At 46.0% G+C, this 17,344-nt stretch overlaps 2 protein-coding genes across 2 annotated transcripts in view; both read right to left on the bottom strand.

Moving 5' to 3' along the window:
• gas6 (growth arrest-specific 6) overlaps nt 1-925 on the bottom strand; it is a gene marked incomplete at its 5' end in the record, with an annotated part of 10,156 nt that extends 9,231 nt beyond the window's left edge. Inside the window, one exon of the mRNA XM_080526371.1 lies at nt 911-925. Within this exon, the coding sequence (XP_080382497.1) occupies nt 911-925 (15 nt within the window). The remainder of the gene's footprint in view (nt 1-910) is intronic.
• Nucleotides 926-4,201: 3,276 nt separating this feature from the next.
• On the bottom strand, nt 4,202-15,132 carry pros1 (protein S). Its single transcript, XM_080539148.1, has 14 exons — nt 14,902-15,132; nt 13,920-14,077; nt 13,108-13,132; nt 12,871-12,954; nt 11,339-11,461; nt 10,898-11,023; nt 9,857-9,985; nt 8,188-8,431; nt 7,723-7,909; nt 6,974-7,138; nt 6,576-6,744; nt 5,712-5,848; nt 5,284-5,515; nt 4,202-5,070 (listed from the first exon to the last, which is right to left on the bottom strand). The coding sequence occupies exons 1-14, from the start codon at nt 14,978-14,980 to the stop codon at nt 4,889-4,891; spliced, it is 2,040 nt and encodes a 679-aa protein (XP_080395274.1). The 5' UTR covers nt 14,981-15,132; the 3' UTR covers nt 4,202-4,888.
• Nucleotides 15,133-17,344: the final 2,212 nt, after the last annotated feature.

Here is a 17,344-nt window from a genome sequence, read left to right as displayed (position 1 = left end):
TCTCTCTCTCTCGCCAGAGAAATGCAGCAGCAGAAGGAAACTGCAGAGTCAGAGATGAACACTCTCAGAATGAATAATGCATCTATGAATGAGACTGCAGTTCTGCGTGTGACGATAAAACCCCACAAAACACCGGCACATGAATCGCTTTCTCTTCGCCTGGTTCTACGCACGCATGCCTGCCCGCCCACCCCTGCCTGCCCGCCTGCCCGCCCACCCACCCACCCCTGCCTGCCTGCCCTAAATATATATACTCTCTAACACACACACCCTCTCACGCCGTTTGGCTCACCTCACCTCCACCCTCACCCCAGCTAAACCGCTCTCTCTCTCTCCAACTATTCAAAGCATTGTGTAGAACTTTTCATTAATCTTAATACTCTCATATAAATAGCTAAATCAAGATCACACGTCACAACACCGGTATCCATCCATCCATTAGACTGAGGAAAATAACACAGCCACGTCATATTGACTCATTTACTGGCTTACTGTAAGTCCACATTCTAGGCCATGGGTATATTTGGGTTTTCATATTCTCACAACATGTTTTTTTTTTCACTACAGCGATATTTACATGAGTTTGGCTCATATTTGGCTCAAACCTATTGCATATTCAACACATTCCATGCTGATCTACATATTCACATGGTTGAGGTCTGATCTACACATTCACATGGTTGAGGTCTGATCTACACATTCACAAGGCAAATCTAAACCTAATCTAAATACCTCAGTGGGGTTCTGAGCTGTGTGTGACAGGCACACATCAGATTAAAGTGTGTGTGTGTGTGTGTTGTGTGTGTGTGTGTGTGTGTGTGTGTGTGTGTGTGTGTGTGTGTGTGTGAACAGGCTGTCAACATGGTATTCATTTGTGATTAAAAACACATTCCAATCCCCCCTCCGTCACCCAACTACGTTCCATCCTCTTACAGTAAGCAGCCTCCCCTGAGGGCCAATCACAAACATTGGAGACAACACTCATTTGCATAATCACTCCCATGCTCTCATGTGGAAGGCGGATATTTACATAATCACAAACAATATGCTCATGTGAAGGGCCAGAGCCCCCGCCCCCCCTCTTCAGATCAATGTGTGACAGGCAGACAAACAGACAAAGACAGACAGGCACACAGGCAGGCAGACAGACAGACAGACAGACAAAGACAGACATGCACACAGACAGACAGACAGACAGGCAAAGACAGACAGGCACACAGACAGACAGAAAGGATGGTTTCCCATCCATAGACTGAAAATGCTTTTTAGTCTAGGACTGGACTTAATCTAGGTGCAGGAAACCGGCCCATAGACAGACAAACAGTCATACATACAGACATGTCAACAGGCAGGTACACAGACAGACAGACAGACAGGTACACAGACAGACAGACAGGTACACAGACAACCGGGTAGACAGACGGACAGACTGACAGGTACACAGACAGACAGACAGACAGACAGGCATAAGCACCAGATGTCCTGCACTTAGGGTGTTATCATTCTGATATCTGAGGAGAGACACAGAGGCGCCTACCCTAGCACAACTCTGCACATGAGGCAGCAGTTTTGCCCAGCAGCAGAGAAAGAGACTGGGGGAGAGGAGGAGAGATTCAGGGAATATGAGGAAGGGGGAGTGTAGGACAGGGAGAGAGAGATGTATGGGGTGGAGAGGTGGAGAAGGATGAGAAAAGATATGGACATGAAGGGAATCAGAGAGAGATGGGAAGAAAAAGGGTGGAGTAAAAGTGGATTTCAACTGGTATTCAATAACCTAATTGGGTCATCCTATAGCCTAATGTACAGAGAGAGAGAGAGAGAGAGAGAGAGAGAGAGAGAGAGAGAGAGAGAGAGAGAGAGAGAGAGAGAGAGAGAGAGAGAGAGAGAGAGAGAGAGAGAGAAAAAACCACTGCTTGGTGAGACTGGTATGGGTTGCGCTTGCCAGTAAATTAGCCCTCTCCAGTGATGGGCTTATTGGAGCATGAAAACTAGACAGAATCGTTAGGTCACACAACAGTCATCAGCAATGCCTGCATTATGGTCATCATGATCATAAACAACTTATTGATGAAATGTAGCCTACCCACTGACCCCTGGAAAATAACAATCCTTTTTATGTATATCAGCCATTATGTGCTGTGCAGGTACCTCATTAGTACTACAAGTGCAATGGAAAGCAGCATCGTCAGGTAGTGAACATTATGATGAAGTCTACTCACTGTCTCTGGGTCGTTCTCAAACACTTCCCTCGCCTCCTCCTTGCTACACCTCTCTCCACACACTCTCTCTCTAGATGCCCTTGTTTTGTTTCTTCGAAAACTTGATAGGCTCTCCGGTGTCTTCTGAGGAATTGGTTCGCCTCTTCCGGAGACAAGGACACTGCAAAAAAAATAACCACGTTTTCTATTTATTTATTATTACGCTAACGATTAGGATTTGAACCACACAAGGAAGGAAAATACACACCACCGCAATTTTGTGGCACAAATATGCACGGCTAAAATAGCGTTGTCCTGCAAAGTGCAAACCCATTTGGAGTAGAAACTTCGTTGCATTAGACAAGACGTACTAGCTCGCGGGGTCTACTTGACGTTACCGTCACGGTATAGAAACGACAGTTCACGTTATGAGGGTTTGTTTACTCACGGCTGTATGACCACGGCGTGAACAGCAGGATCAGAAGGGATCCCGATGCCAGGAACTCTGTCAGTGTCATGTTTTGCATGTTTGCTCTCCTGCGTCAAGCTGGAGAAAGTTTCCCCCGTCCACTGATCAATGTCGCAACCAGGCAGTGGAATAGCCGTAGAAACAGTCCTTCACTGCTAATTCACAGCGAGGGAGGGGGGGGGGGGGTGTAATAAAAAGCGTTATTAGCTGCATTCAACTCAGCGTTTTTTGGGTCCCTTTTCAACCTTGCCACCGCAGTGTTACAGTCCAGTCCGTCCGACCGACCTTCACTCAAAAGCTAGCTAGCAGCTACACTACTTCGACCCCATCCCGTTTCTCCCCCCTCTCGTCCGGACTGTGGACAAAGACCACAAGCTCCACATTCGAGGAGGAGTTGCTCCTGAGAAGTTACGTACTGATGCACGCAAGGCGAGGAGTTCGCTGATGCAGAACTGCTCTCTGCTCTCCGGAGGATTGGGAAGGGGGGGGTTATCCAGCAAGTAAGTAGTGGATTCACTCATCCAACCACCTTCCTTCTCCTTCCTCTGGCTGCTTTCTCTGCAGTCAAGCTGCGTATTGATTGTACTGTGTTGTTTCCACTACTGTACTGTGCAGACCCAGTGACGTGGTTGCAGGTCCCCTCCTGCCCCCTATCCAAACCTGCAGTGCATTCTGAGTGGTGAGGATAGTAACAGCACCCAGTAGTCTGTAGTAGCAGAGAACACATACTTACCTCTAGGCAGAAACTGTCCTAAACATATCTTAAGGTAAATCGAAGTTCAGCGAGCTTGACCCCAAATATCTCATTTTCCAAACAAGACTATCATATTGCAATCAATACAGTCATCATAACAACGCTACAGCTGAGCCAAATCTGCCTATGTAACAGTTCTTAGTTGAAAGCTGTGGCTCGACCCAGATAACAACAGCTCAAGCATCATCCCTTCTCTTCCTCCCTTCATTTCTCAGAAGTTTATTTTCAGCCCACACATTCCTTTCTGTCTCAATATAACTAGGTTACGCCATCTTATGATTTGTTTCTCAGAATCTCTCTTTTGCTGGGAATCTGTTTTCATCCTTGTCTTCTCTTTCACTGGCCTTGGTCCCCCTTTCTCCATCTGCTGTTTTGGCCACATTTCATCTCCTCTCTGCCAAACCCCTTTTTTGTAACCTCTTCCTTGTCTGATTTCTTTTCCCAGTCATTTTGTGTTTGTTTTGGCTGTTCTCTGGGAATCTGGGTCAGGAGGTTGTGGCACACAGCAACAACAGGGCACTTTGAGTTCCTCTTGGGATACACAGAGGACCACACAACTCAGATAAAATATGTCGCATAAACACATTTAAATAGCAGTTTCAACTGCAGACTTGTTCAGGGGGAACAACAAAGTGTTATCAAAGCAAGCTTGTTTTGTAACCTTTTTGTTAAAACAAACAAAAAACACTCAGTCCAACAAAAACACATTTCACACTACATTTAACTTATATATTAAAGTGAGCTTGCTTGTACATACACGGTAATACCTGCAGACTGCCTGTGATGACATGAAGAGGAGCAGAGAGAGAGAGAGAGAGAGAGAGAGAGAGAGAGAGAGAGAGAGAGAGAGAGAGAGAGAGAGAGAGAGAGAGAGAGAGAGAGAGAGAGAGTGTGTGTGTGTGTGTGTGTGGGGGGGGGGGGTCACAGAAATTCAACAGCTTGTAATTGGAAAAAAGAACTTGGACAACATCACACATCTTGGTCAGGAGAAACCAGTCGTCTATTGTACACATACAGGACCACATCCTCAGGTCACTACACTCCATCAGAGCTCACACTGTAGCCTCTGCATCTGTAGGTATCAGAGCTCAGCTCTGTTCTCAACAGGTCTATTCATTGCAACAACAACAACAACAACAAAAGCGACATCATTCAGATTCACCGGCAGAATCGTCTCATTTTGGTGACACCAAGCAGTGTACGACGACAGAGACATGTCATAGATGGAAGGAATCGTAAAAAGTCTCACAAAGAGTGCAAGGAACAAAATGAACGAAAACTGACTGCATTCAAACTCCCCCTCACTCCCCTCCTGCATCCCACCCCTCCACTCTCCCTCTCTCTAATGCTGACTCAGGAGGTTATATGCAGTGTTTTGAATGGGGGGGGGGGGGGCGAAACAGTGAATGGGAGAAGCTGCGTGAGTCAGGTGCATGGGTTGATGATTGGACGACCTGGTTGTGGGGCTCATTTGGGGTGGGGGGCGTTCGAGTGTGTGCCGGGGGGCGACACAGGGGGGCAGGAGTGGGACTTGATGCTGTTGTGTTTGCTGACGGCCTCGTCGAAGTCTAGCTGCTGCCCGTTGATTCTGACGTCCATGCAGCCGTGGTAGTAGGCTGTCACTGGGGTGGCGGAGACGGGGATGTCATCTGAGAGGAGGGAGGGAGGGAGGGAGGGAGGAAGGGAGGGAGGGAGGGAGGGATTGACTGGTAAAAAATCACCTTGTGTACCACGAAACGGAAACACTTTGGATCCACCATGAAACACGGTACATTTGAAGAGGGTAGCTAAATGAAACACAATTGAAGGGAGACAAGTACAAGAAGATAAACAACCGCCGAGGAGTTGAGTAGTTAACCGACCTGGCAGCCCGCCAATGTAGGTCCTGAGGGCCTGCTGCTGCATGGTGGCGTTGAGGCGTGACAACGCCCCCCTGAGGGCCTCTGGGAGGGTGTAGGAGACAGTGGAGGAGTTGGCAGAGATAACCAGCTCTGTCGGCGTGACGGTCAGCTGGAAGGCCAGGCGGTCAGGGTAACACAGCATCAAGGACTGCAACCGTGCCACAGAGACGCCGTCCAGGAATACAAACAGGTCCTGGAGAGGGGAAAGGGAGGAGGGGGGGGTAGTGAGGAAGGAGTGTGTGTGTGTATGTGTATGTGTGTATGTGTGTGTGTATGTGTGTGTGTGTGTGTGTGGCACGGCATGAGAGAAAACATGATGCAGTGTGTGTGTGTGTATGTATGTGTGTCTGTGTGTGTGTGTGCGCGTGTGTGTGTGAGAGAAAACTCACCGCATCATCTGATCCTTGTGTTACCACAGAGACAGTCAGGGGGACGGTCTCGTTGGTGACGAGGGCGAAAAGCACGCCTGTGCTGCTGGAGGGCAGGATGCTCATCATCAGCTCCACCCTCCAACTATCAGCCTCACCTGGTCGCACACACGAACGCACGCGCGCACACACACACACAGACACACACACACACACACACACACACACACACACACACCAACTCATTAATCATTAGTAGACACACTGCTATACTTCATAAAGCAGGCCGGGGGAGACTGCTATTGTTAGGGATGCTCCGATTTATCGGCCACCGATTTAAATCGGCCGATTTCACTCCAAATGACTCGATCGGTGATCGGCAAAAATGGCCGATCGCAAAAAACGAATTTTTTATTTTTTTTTCCTGGGGAAGACAGATAACTGAACAGAAAACATAGGAGGACGTAACAGTATGTAAACCATGAAGGCCACGTTTATGATGTCTTTTATACAGCCATATCGACTGACTTGGGCTTCAGGCCCTAACTGGGTGATAGGCCAGACCTTTACTATGCCATAAAAATGGGTCTGCGTTTGCTTGGTGCCTAATGGATCAAAACTTTTGTCTAAAAAGCAAAAAATATTTAGGCTATCCAGTCAGTTATGTATTTTTAAAAAAATCGGTATCGGTATCGGTTGATCTTGAGGAAACAAATCGGTGATCGGTATCGGCCCCAAAAATCCAGATCGGAGCATCCCTAGCTATTGTATACTACAACACTGTGGGTGTCTATGTGGAACAGTTGAAGTGTAGTCCATATTGAAGTGTGCTTGCGTAGTCTGTATTCCATGCTGAAGTGTACTCGTCTGCCGTGTGCTACTCACTGTACTCTACGTCGAAGTGTGCCAGTCCTGCTCCAGTGAAGTAGGAGCCTCTCTCTACGTGGACGAAACAGTGTTTACTCTCCTTCTCCTGGATGACCTCCTTCACCCCTGACGCACCCTGGTTCATCAGGTTCCAGCCCCGGATACAGCCATCCAGCCGAGGGTTAATCTATGGATACACACACACACACACACGCACATTGAATCGTGTTGTGTTTATAGCTTGGTCAAGCCTGACAAATGTGCACTAGACTGCGGTTGCAGGGTTGATAGGGTGTTTACACTGTGCTGATGTTGTAGTGTGGTTGTTGTGTGGTTGTTGTGTGGTAGTAGTGTGGTTGTGGAGAGGTTATATTGCAGCTGTGGTGCACTTGTGGTTTAGTGGAAGGGATGTTTACCGGTTTGATGACGCTGTCGGTGCGGTTGGGCAGGCCTGCGATGTAAACCTTGGTCTCCAGTTTGCCGTTAACAGAAGTGAAGAGGCTCTCGGGACTGTTGATGCTCATCACCGCCTCCTTACTGATCTTCACACTGATACTGCTCTCCAGCTCGTCTACTGAGATCTACACAACACAACACAACACAATATTAGTTAATATTACTCCCTTCTGGACAGCGGTACAGGGCCACCAGGACAAAAACATCACGCCACTTGAACAGTTTCTTCCCCAAAGCCATAGCCCTCCTCAATAACTGCTGATCATTGCACCTTGCACTTTACATGTTCTTGCACTTAGTTGTACAGTATATTTATTCATAATATTCACTCATATTGGTACTGTATATTTTGTATATGAGTATTGTCATGTTGCTGTCTTGTTGTTGTATGTACTGTAGCTTGTTTAGCATGGTAGAATACCAAATCATGTTCCTAGTGCACTGCACATGGTGAATAAAGTTGAATTGAATATACCACAACACAACACAACACCACAGAATATACCACAACACAACACAACACCACATAATATACCACAACACAACACCACATAATATACCACAACACAACACCACATAATATAACACAACACAACACAACAACACCACATAATATACCACAACACAACACAACACAAAATGATCTTCTCTATCGGGATCTGAACAACACACAAAGACACATCATTCCAGAAATGTTCAGTGATCTTACCACATGCCACTGCCCGTCGTTGATGGCCTTGCCCCCGCTGGTGACTTTGAGGGAGTGCTGGTTCTTGAATTGGACTTCGATGCGTCCGCCTCTCAGCCCCAACATGAACCAAGAGTCCTGGGAGGACTCTGCGTACAGCACCACACCCTCTGGGTCAAAGGTACGGAAGTCAAACTCTGCAGCGAACCTAGAGACAGGCCCAGAGGCCAGATCTATGTTAGGAGACAGAAATGTGTATGGAGTAGACTCTACTGAGCCAAACATTAGTGTGTGTGTGTTACAATACAATTGAGTGAGAAGTATCCACAAACCGGGGCTACAGGGGACACAGACTGGGCTACAGACTTATATTTGGGAAATGTTCCTCCTTTAAGGATTAAGTATTGGTCCAAAGTTAACTTTGGACAGTGTGTGGTTAGCGTTAGTGTGTGTGTTTGTGTGTGTGTGTGTGTGTGTGAGCCTCACTTGGTGTTCTCCGGCAGGCGGAAGCGTAGGTAGATGACGGGCTGCCCGGTGAACTGTTCTCCCAGGTAGAGCATCTCGGGGTGTTTGTAGTCGTACAGCTGAATGCACGGAGCAGGGATCTCCTCACAGCGTCGCCGGTCGTCCGCCAGCTGCAGACCCTGGCGGCCTTCACAGTGGCACGAGAAGCTGCCCACCGTGTTCACGCACGTCTCGCCACACAAACTCAGCGCACACTCGTCCACGTCTGTACCAGGGCGTGCGCTCACACACACACACACACACACGCATGCACACACGCACGCGCATGCACACACACACACACACACACACACACACACACACACACACAGAGGCTAGAGGTTAGTCACGGGGGGGTAGAGATCACGGTCACACCAAAGGACCAACTTTGGTCGTAATATTGGTTTTCTTTCATTTATTCATTCATTTATTGCACATCTGTGTTTGAATGAATCGACTTTCTTTCATTGATGCTGCTCACTCATCCAAAAAAGCACCCTTTTCTACAGTCTAAGAAGGCACTGTCTAGTGTCTACATGTAACAGGGTTATAAATTATATTTAAGTTATAGGTTGAAGTTCATCAAAATCGTTTGCTTTTTATCATTTGGTTAAGTGTTTTGAATTAATTTACCCATGGCTGCATACGGTGTGTAGTGCCCCTAGTGGTGGTTGGACTGGCCGCATTTAAGTTTATGACGAAGGCCACCGTAGATCAGCCCTTTCGTCTTTGTGAGCGGTTGAGATGGTAGGTTAGATTTTGTGCTCCGGTCCCCGTTTTATATTTCCTTTGATAAAGAGTCGCCACTGATATAAACCGAATGTATTGTTTGAGATTAATGTTTACCATTGGTTTTTATGCCATTACTTTTGAGTTATGTTTTGTTTATTTGTATTTTATGGATGGATAAAGTTGTGAGCTAACGTGAGCTAAGATGGCGGCAATGTGGCGCGTTCTGAATGTTATGTTTTGCTGACATGCAGGGGTGAGAGCTGTTTTGTGCTAGAGCCTACCATTAAATAACCACCATTTTGTTTGCACATTCAGGTATGTTGTATGTATGTTGTATCCATGGGTATGGTTTAGTCTTGTGTGTTATAATGATATGAATGGTATGATAACTAATAATTATTTGATGTTATGACAAAGGCAGAGCCCTTTCGTCTTTGTGAGCGGTTGAGATGGGGTGAGAGCTGTTTTGTGCTGGAGCCTACCATTAAATAACCACCATTTTGTTTGCACATTCAGATAAATAAACAGCTTGAAAGTGAACCTGTGTGCCTGCCTGGTCTGTCCGGATTGTGAGGGGTTACATACAGACAACCCCCAGCCCTCCTGCCATAGTCACTGGTATGCTGTAGATCTGAAAGGATTGGAAAGGTTTTAACAAGTGCCTACGTCGAATTTGTTGCCATATTGCTAATACATATCCAATAATTTCCCTCCATTTTAGATCTACACAAGAGTTTTGGAAGTTGGGGGCCAGGGGTTGTTTCTAGACAGGGCCTAGATCTCACACCAGCAATTTTTGCCATACACTGTATCACTATAGTATAGCTTTGATGAGCATGCTATGTGTTGTTGCAGTATCGCCCCCTGGTGGTGGGTACAGCTCAGGGCAGCCGCCTTTTCAGCCAGTTGTGTCTCTCACCATAGCAGGAGCGGGAGGTGAAGTTGTAGTTGAAGCCTGGGGGACACTGGCACTCATACATGCCGGGGGTGTTCACACACCTGGCTGGAGACTCACAGATGCTAGGATACATCCTACACTCGTCGATATCTGAGAAAGAGGACACCCCAAAACGGTTCATCACATTCTAACATTCTGTATGGTTAATGTATGGTTCATGTATGGTGAGATCATGGTTTATCATACACATACCTGTACATATACAAACACATGACATCCTTGACTAAAATACATCTTCTTCAGTGGAGATTTTTTCGATTGATTTGAAATGTTCTTTCGGGCCAGGATTCGATTTCCATTGTGTCCAGGAAACTAACCATTAAAGTGTAAACATGCAACAACACAGCAGTGGCGATGAAATATAAAGGCCTGCCAAACCACAGTCAGTGGAGACCAATGATGTGTTTACGGTAACAGAGATGGCCCTTCCTGCTAGTCCAGTGTCCTCAGAGCTTTAAAACACTCTTGCATAACACTATCCAGGTCATCCATCTTGCCCTTTTACCGTAAAACAATTAATCTGGGCCTGTGTACCAGAGCAGATGGTGGAGCAGAAAGTCCAGGGGGGGCAGATTGTTGAGTTACACCATCCGAGGGGTGACTAGAGTGCAGGGTGTTATGAAGACTCGTCCTGTGCAAATGTAGCTGCTCTAGTTTCTGCCTCACAGAGAGATCACAGCATTCCTGGAACAGCGAGTGGCGCACACACATGCACGCACGCACACACACACACACACGCACACACACACACACACACAAACACATGACACGCCTATTCTCCTGTCGTGAGTGAGTGACAGTGAGTGAAATCAGCTGGTTCCAGGTCATACTGTACACACTAGAGTACTATTTTCCTTTCACGCTGTCCTTTTCCAGCCCTGATTCAGCAACCATCGTGGATGAGTCACCAAGCCAGCCCAGTCTAGCTCAGCTTGGCTCAGCTTAGTTTGGCTCTGTAGTGTGAATTAGGGGGTTAAATACAGCAGGTCCCTTGTCTCTTACCGATGCAGTGAATCTTATCGTTGGTGTAGTATCCGACCTCACACTTGCACTGGAAGCTCCCGGGAAGGTTCTTACACTTCTGGTTGCATCCCGCCGGGAATTCTGGGTCAGTGCACTCGTCGATGTCTGCTCAATCAACCAATCAGCATCAGCCAGAGTCAAATACATTGAGTATCTATTTCTAAATATTATTTCTAAATTTCCTTTCAACTACGTTCAACTACTTTTTCTATGTATCTTGTCAGGCACATTTAGTTGACAGGGTTTACAATGTGGGGACTATTCTGTTGACTTCATTGACTTAGGGTTAGGGTTAGGGATGGATCAGTTTTGCAGTTTTTTTATTTGCGTTTGGAAGCTGATCCTAGATCTGTGCCTGGCTGGGGGTAAACCTCACCCCTCACCCTTGACCCCTCACCCCTGACCCAGCCTCTTACTCACCCTCCTCACAGCGCACACCCTTCCAGCCTGGCTTGCAGACACAGGTGAAGGCGGCCTGTCTGTCCAGACATCTCTCAGATCCTTCCTTATAGCACGGATATGGCAGACACTGGTTACTGATCTCTGGAACACAACCAACATACAACATCCAGCAATGTTTACACAACCCATCACAACCCCAGGTAACATACTCTCACCGAACACTTTAGGAACACCTGTCCACCTTCTCATTCATTCAGTGGTGTAATGATGTGGGGGATGTTTTCTTGGCACACTTTGTGCCCGTTAATACCAATCAATCATCGCTGGAAAGCCACAGCCTATTTGAGTACTGTCGTCTCTTACTGGTTTCATGAACATGTCAATGAGTTCAGTGTTCTTCAGTGGCCTTCCCAGTCACTGGATCTGAATCCAATAGAACACCTTTGGGATGTGGTAGAACGGGTGATTCACAGCTTGAAGGTGCACCTGAAAAATCTGCAGGAAGTGTGTGATGCAATCATGATGTCATCATCAACCATCTCAAAGGAATGTTTCCAACATCTTGTAGAATCAACGCCACGAAGAATTGCGGTTGTTTTGGGAGCAGAGGGAGCCCCTGTACAGTATTAGTATAGTGTTCCTAATGGTGTTCGGTGAGTATACATTTCACATAATCAGAACACACACACACACACACACACCGCACTGAAGATGCACATTGAGCCTCAAAAATGTGTTTGATTAGGAGGAGACCTTCTGTCCATCAAAAATGAAAATGAAATTGTCCCTACTGTCTAGACAAAGACATTCACTAGCTACAGTGTAGGCATACATGCCCGTACAGAACAAATATGCTCCAAAACATTGCTACAGCATCACATTTCAGCATACAACACCAAACAGGCACACACACGCTCAACCCTGAGCAAAGGTCTCAAGCTTTTCCTGACTGGAAATATAGAGAGAGGTATTTTCTCCTGTCTACCTCTCTCTATATTTGCCCCCTTTAAAAACTAATATTCAACTGTCATATCCAACTCTCTCTATACCTCTCTCTTGCTACCTTTAAAAACCCTGCCATATCATAGAAAATAGTTAGTTATTATAGTAACATAATATAGTAATATCACACTGTAAAACATTGAGGAGGTCAGACTTTGTGGGGTGGCTGTGGCACAGGAGCTAGAGCCGGCGGCGTATGATCACAAGGTTGGAAGATCAGCGGTTCGAGCCCCGGCTGGCCACATATCGAAGTGTCCTTGAGCAAGACACTGAACCCCAAATTGCTTCCAATGAGCGGGCCAGCGCCTTGCATGGTAACTTGTCGCCATTGGTGTGTGAATGTGTGTGTGAATGGGTGAATGAGAGGCCATTGTAAAGCACATTGGAATAAGGCACTATATAAGTCAGTCCATTTCACATTTTTTACCATTAGACTTTGAGTAAACTTCAACTCAATTTCAGTTATTTAATGGAGCTGAATGAGCAGTGTAAGTGACTTGACTCGTGAGGTGAAACCTGGGGCTGAGGGCTGGTCCGGTCAGACCTACCTTTCACACAGGTGCGGAGGTCAGAGGGCACGTTGGAGTCAGAGTTCCGGTTGCTGATACCCACACGATTAGTCCCCAGACACACTGAAACACAGTGGCATTGGCACACACAGTGGGTGGGGGTCATCAGCCGGCTTGTGCAAAACATTTGTATTATTATTGACGATAACAGTGATGGGGATTTATAATACTTGCAATACTCAACATATTGGGGTCTTAACAATGATAACAACTTACCAACATATCTGGGATAGAAGTAGTCCTGTGAAAGATGAGAATATGTTTTTAGGATTCGTAGGTTTCATATTTCCTCAAACACTCTGAGGTAATAGATACAGTAGTCATCATCTTTATCATAGCCCCTGATAAATGATCTATCCATCCTTCCCCTGAACCAACAAATCACAACATTCTCTCCCATGCTGCCCCTGTTCACCCCACTTACAGCTGTATTAACTACCAATCCCAGCCCGAGTCTCCATTTTGGCAACCTAATCCATCATAATCCCACACAGGTCACTGATCCGCTATATAAACATACACAAACACAAACATACACACACACACACACATACACACACACACACACACACACACACACATACACACACACCCACCCACCCACACGCGTACAACCAGCCAGCTATTCACCCACGCACGCACGCACGCACGCACGCACGCACGCACGCCCACACACACACACACACACACACACACACACACACACACACACACGCACACACACACACACACACACACACACACACACACACACACACACACACAAAGTAAACATGAGTGAGTCACTGGGAAATCTAGCACCCTCAAAGATACATGGATAAGGTTCAGTGCCCTTCATTCTATCTGACCCAACACACATAGTGAGAGAGAGACAGGGGAGAGTCTATACCCAGCATGGCCATCTAGTGACTACCCTCTCACCTGGTCCATTCTAGCATGGCCATCTAGTGACTACCCTCTCACCTGGTCCATTCTAGCATGGCCATCTAGTGACTACTCTGTCAGGGGATGGCTGTGATGTCACTCACTGTCTCTGGGTTGTTTTCGAAGATCTCTCGCGCCTCCTCCTTGTCACAAAGCTCCTCGATACACTCCCTCTCCAGGTTGCCCTTCTTGCTCTCCTCGAAGAGACTGTTGGCACGGCGATGGCGTCTCAGGAACTGGGAGGCCTTGCTCTGAGTTAGGACTGGAGGACACACAAACACACCAACAAAACATCCTCGTTGTACTGTAATGTAACGCCTCTCTAGCGGTAGTGAACCTGTTAATAACGATATGACAAGTGTCATTACACGACTGCACAGAGTCTACAAGTACTCTGGTACTGACAGCAAGCTGTGTAGTCTAGAGCAGGAACAATCTTCAGTGCAAAATGTTACATCTTTCTGTTGTGGTTGGATATTTGAATGATCTTACTGCTTGTTGACTTCTAACTTTTAAAACTTAATAAGAATGGACGAGTGATTAGGAGGTCATCATGGATAGTCGTTTCTAAACTCGTATTCATTCCATGTTGATTGATGACTAATCTGAGAATTATATAATATAATATACTTTGCGAGGAATAATCTCACCACGTGCTGCAAGGGTGAGCAATGAGTGGTTTCTGTACAGTGTCTGCGGTTTATCGACGTCCCCCCCACCCTCACTCTTTCCCTCTCTCCCTCTCTGGACACTGGGCTTGAACTCAAGGTTTCAAGGCTTCGTTCTGAATCGACCACAAGCAAAACCTCTGAATCATCTGATCGCCTGTGTCGACATACGCACCTCGAATTTATGAACTATAACATAGTTTTGAAAGTAATCAATAGTTTGTATCCAGAGATTTTAGCCATCATTGACTGGTGAAAGGTTTCCTTCAGTGTGGAAGTTACCGTTATTCGTTATAAATAGACTACAACGAACACACGCACACAACTGAACTGTGCAAATCGTAAACAACGTGTTAATTTCCCTGAAATTGCACAATAGTTGAGTTATCCCGAAATTAAACATTCCGGTTGGACTTACATTGATGGGCATCGCAGAGCGCGGTGAGAAAGACGAGACAAGCCAAGGATTCCCCCAACGCAGAGTTGTGTCTCCACATCGTAAAGCCGTCCACTGATCTAGGCCGATATGGCGGGTTGGCTCAAAGCGGGTTGTTGATTTCAGGTCTGGAAGAAAACTTTATTCTTCACGAAAATGTTTTCGCCTTCTCTGTGGAGAGAGCTGGGATGGGGCCAGGGGCACGCCGAGAGGGAGTCGACAGAGGGAGCGCTGTGCTCCGGCTGCGGTTGGACTAGAAAGCGCACACTACGCATACATTGTTAAGAGTTGCGGCCAGTATTTGAACCCATTGATTTGAAATTGTGAAACTGGTTTCACTGCTCAAGAATGCAGGAAAGTGAATACACACTCAGCGACGCGCGCACAAACAAACAAACACACACACACACACACACACACCATATGATACACTACACATAATTTCTCTTTATTTCGTTTACCATATATCTCCACCATATAACTTGTTTATGTAGTGCAGTGTGTCCTGTCTTGGAGGTATACTTCTACTAGACTACATTAGACATTTGATCAAAACTCTCCACTCTGTAAATATGTACTGTAAATATAGCCTATAGATGATGACAGAATAGCCTATACTAAAACTGAACTGAAAATGAATAAACCCTGCCCTCAGACTGTTGCATTTCAAGGTGTAATATGTAAATGTGTTCACAGTGAGGTCATTAGAATATCAGCACTTTTGGAAAGGCTCTTTCACATTTGTAAACAAATGACACTCAGACAACAGGCTGCATTAATATTGCCTTCATTTAGTAATTCAGGGGGAAAAAACATGTTCACCATTCATTCAACAATTGTTCTGTACACAAATAACAGGCTTCTTTTAATACTCTTAATATATTTATACAAAATACACTGTTCTCCCTTTATATGGTGTTTGCTTGAAGAGGAATTTCCTGTAACGGTGGGCGTGGTTATTTCTTCATGATTTGATGGTTTAATCTTCAATCAGCTGACCTGTTGGAGTTATTATTGCATGCTGAGCCTAAGTGATTTGACATTATTGCATAAATCACGCATTTGTGCATTTGTGGGGACAGTTCTGTTTCACTGCCATCGTCCAATCAGTACATAACTCCAAGAAATGTAGATACAAAAATAAATACCATCAACAACTTTGGGAGGCGTAACAGAAAGACTGTTAGCTGGTTTACATCAAAACAATGTCTTCAAATGCTAAACATGCAGTATTTCATGTACAACCCTGGGGAAGAGTAGGGGCTACACCAAACTCCCCACCCCCCCACCCCCCACCCCCACCCCCTCGTAACACGAGAGGATGGAGGCTAAAACAACACTTTTCGGGCCGGTCCCCCCCAGACAAAGATTAAGGCTAATACTAGACTAAAAAGCATCTTCAATGGAGATTTTCTATTGAAGATATTATTTAGTCCAGGAACTAGGCTTAATCTGTGTCCAGGAAACCAGGCTATTATGTTTCAGAAATGATACTGTACATAGTGTTGGGGGGGGGGGCGGCATATTGGCAGGGGCTCCTCCAAATGAAACATTGACGCTATACAAGTAGAGGGGAGAGACATCTAATATTAAGGACGATGAAACCGTGTTCCACGATCCTCCACCTCTACCTTCCTCTTGACCTAAAGGCAGTGTTTGTTTAGCAGGCAGTCAGAACACTGCCTATCCTATAACACTGATTCCTAACCTAACTACAGTAAAACCATTGGCAACACAACAGCCATGTCCAGATACAACCCCTGACACCCTCCGGTCTAGTCTGGCAATGTGGAGCTACCACAATTTTGCTCATACCTATCCAATTCTGTCAGATCTACATCTAGCCTGAATCCTCTTGGATAGGTATAAACAAAATGGTGGCGGCTTCAACCTGTCCACTGATAGTTTAGGTGGATCTTTCAGTCTTGCTCACATCTATTCAATCAGATGTGAGCCTAGAGGGGATAGGGTTGTTTCTAGACAGGGACTTTCTAGACTTAAAAACATACTCCCTCACTGCTAGGTCAAGTTTGTTACACCCCACTCATGCTCTCATGCTCTCATGCTCTCTCTCTCTCTCTCTCTCTCTCTCTCTCTCTCTCTCTCTCTCTCTCTCTCTCTCTCTCTCTCTCTCTCTCTCTCTCTCTCTCTCTCTCTCTCTCTCTCTCTCTCTCTCTCTCTCTCTCTCTCTCTCTCTCTCTCTCTCTCTCTCTCTCTCTCTCTCTCTCTCTCTCACACTCTCACACACACGCACGCACGCACACGCACGCACACGCACACACAATCAAAGACACATTTTTCCTTAGACTTGTATCTGAAAAGTAAGAGCATTCTGTACAAGAAGATCAAGATAGAAAACACACACAGTTCGCATGTTGAGGGTTTCATACATCAAAAACAACAAAGATAGAAAAGACAAATTTGT

Source organism: Nansenia antarctica (assembly GCF_963989245.1).
Source record: "Nansenia antarctica genome assembly, chromosome: 1".
NCBI classification, from domain to species: Eukaryota; Metazoa; Chordata; class Actinopteri; order Argentiniformes; family Microstomatidae; genus Nansenia; species Nansenia antarctica.
The sequence above is the reverse complement of the archived record's forward strand: the minus strand, read 5'-3'. Positions and strand labels throughout refer to the sequence as shown.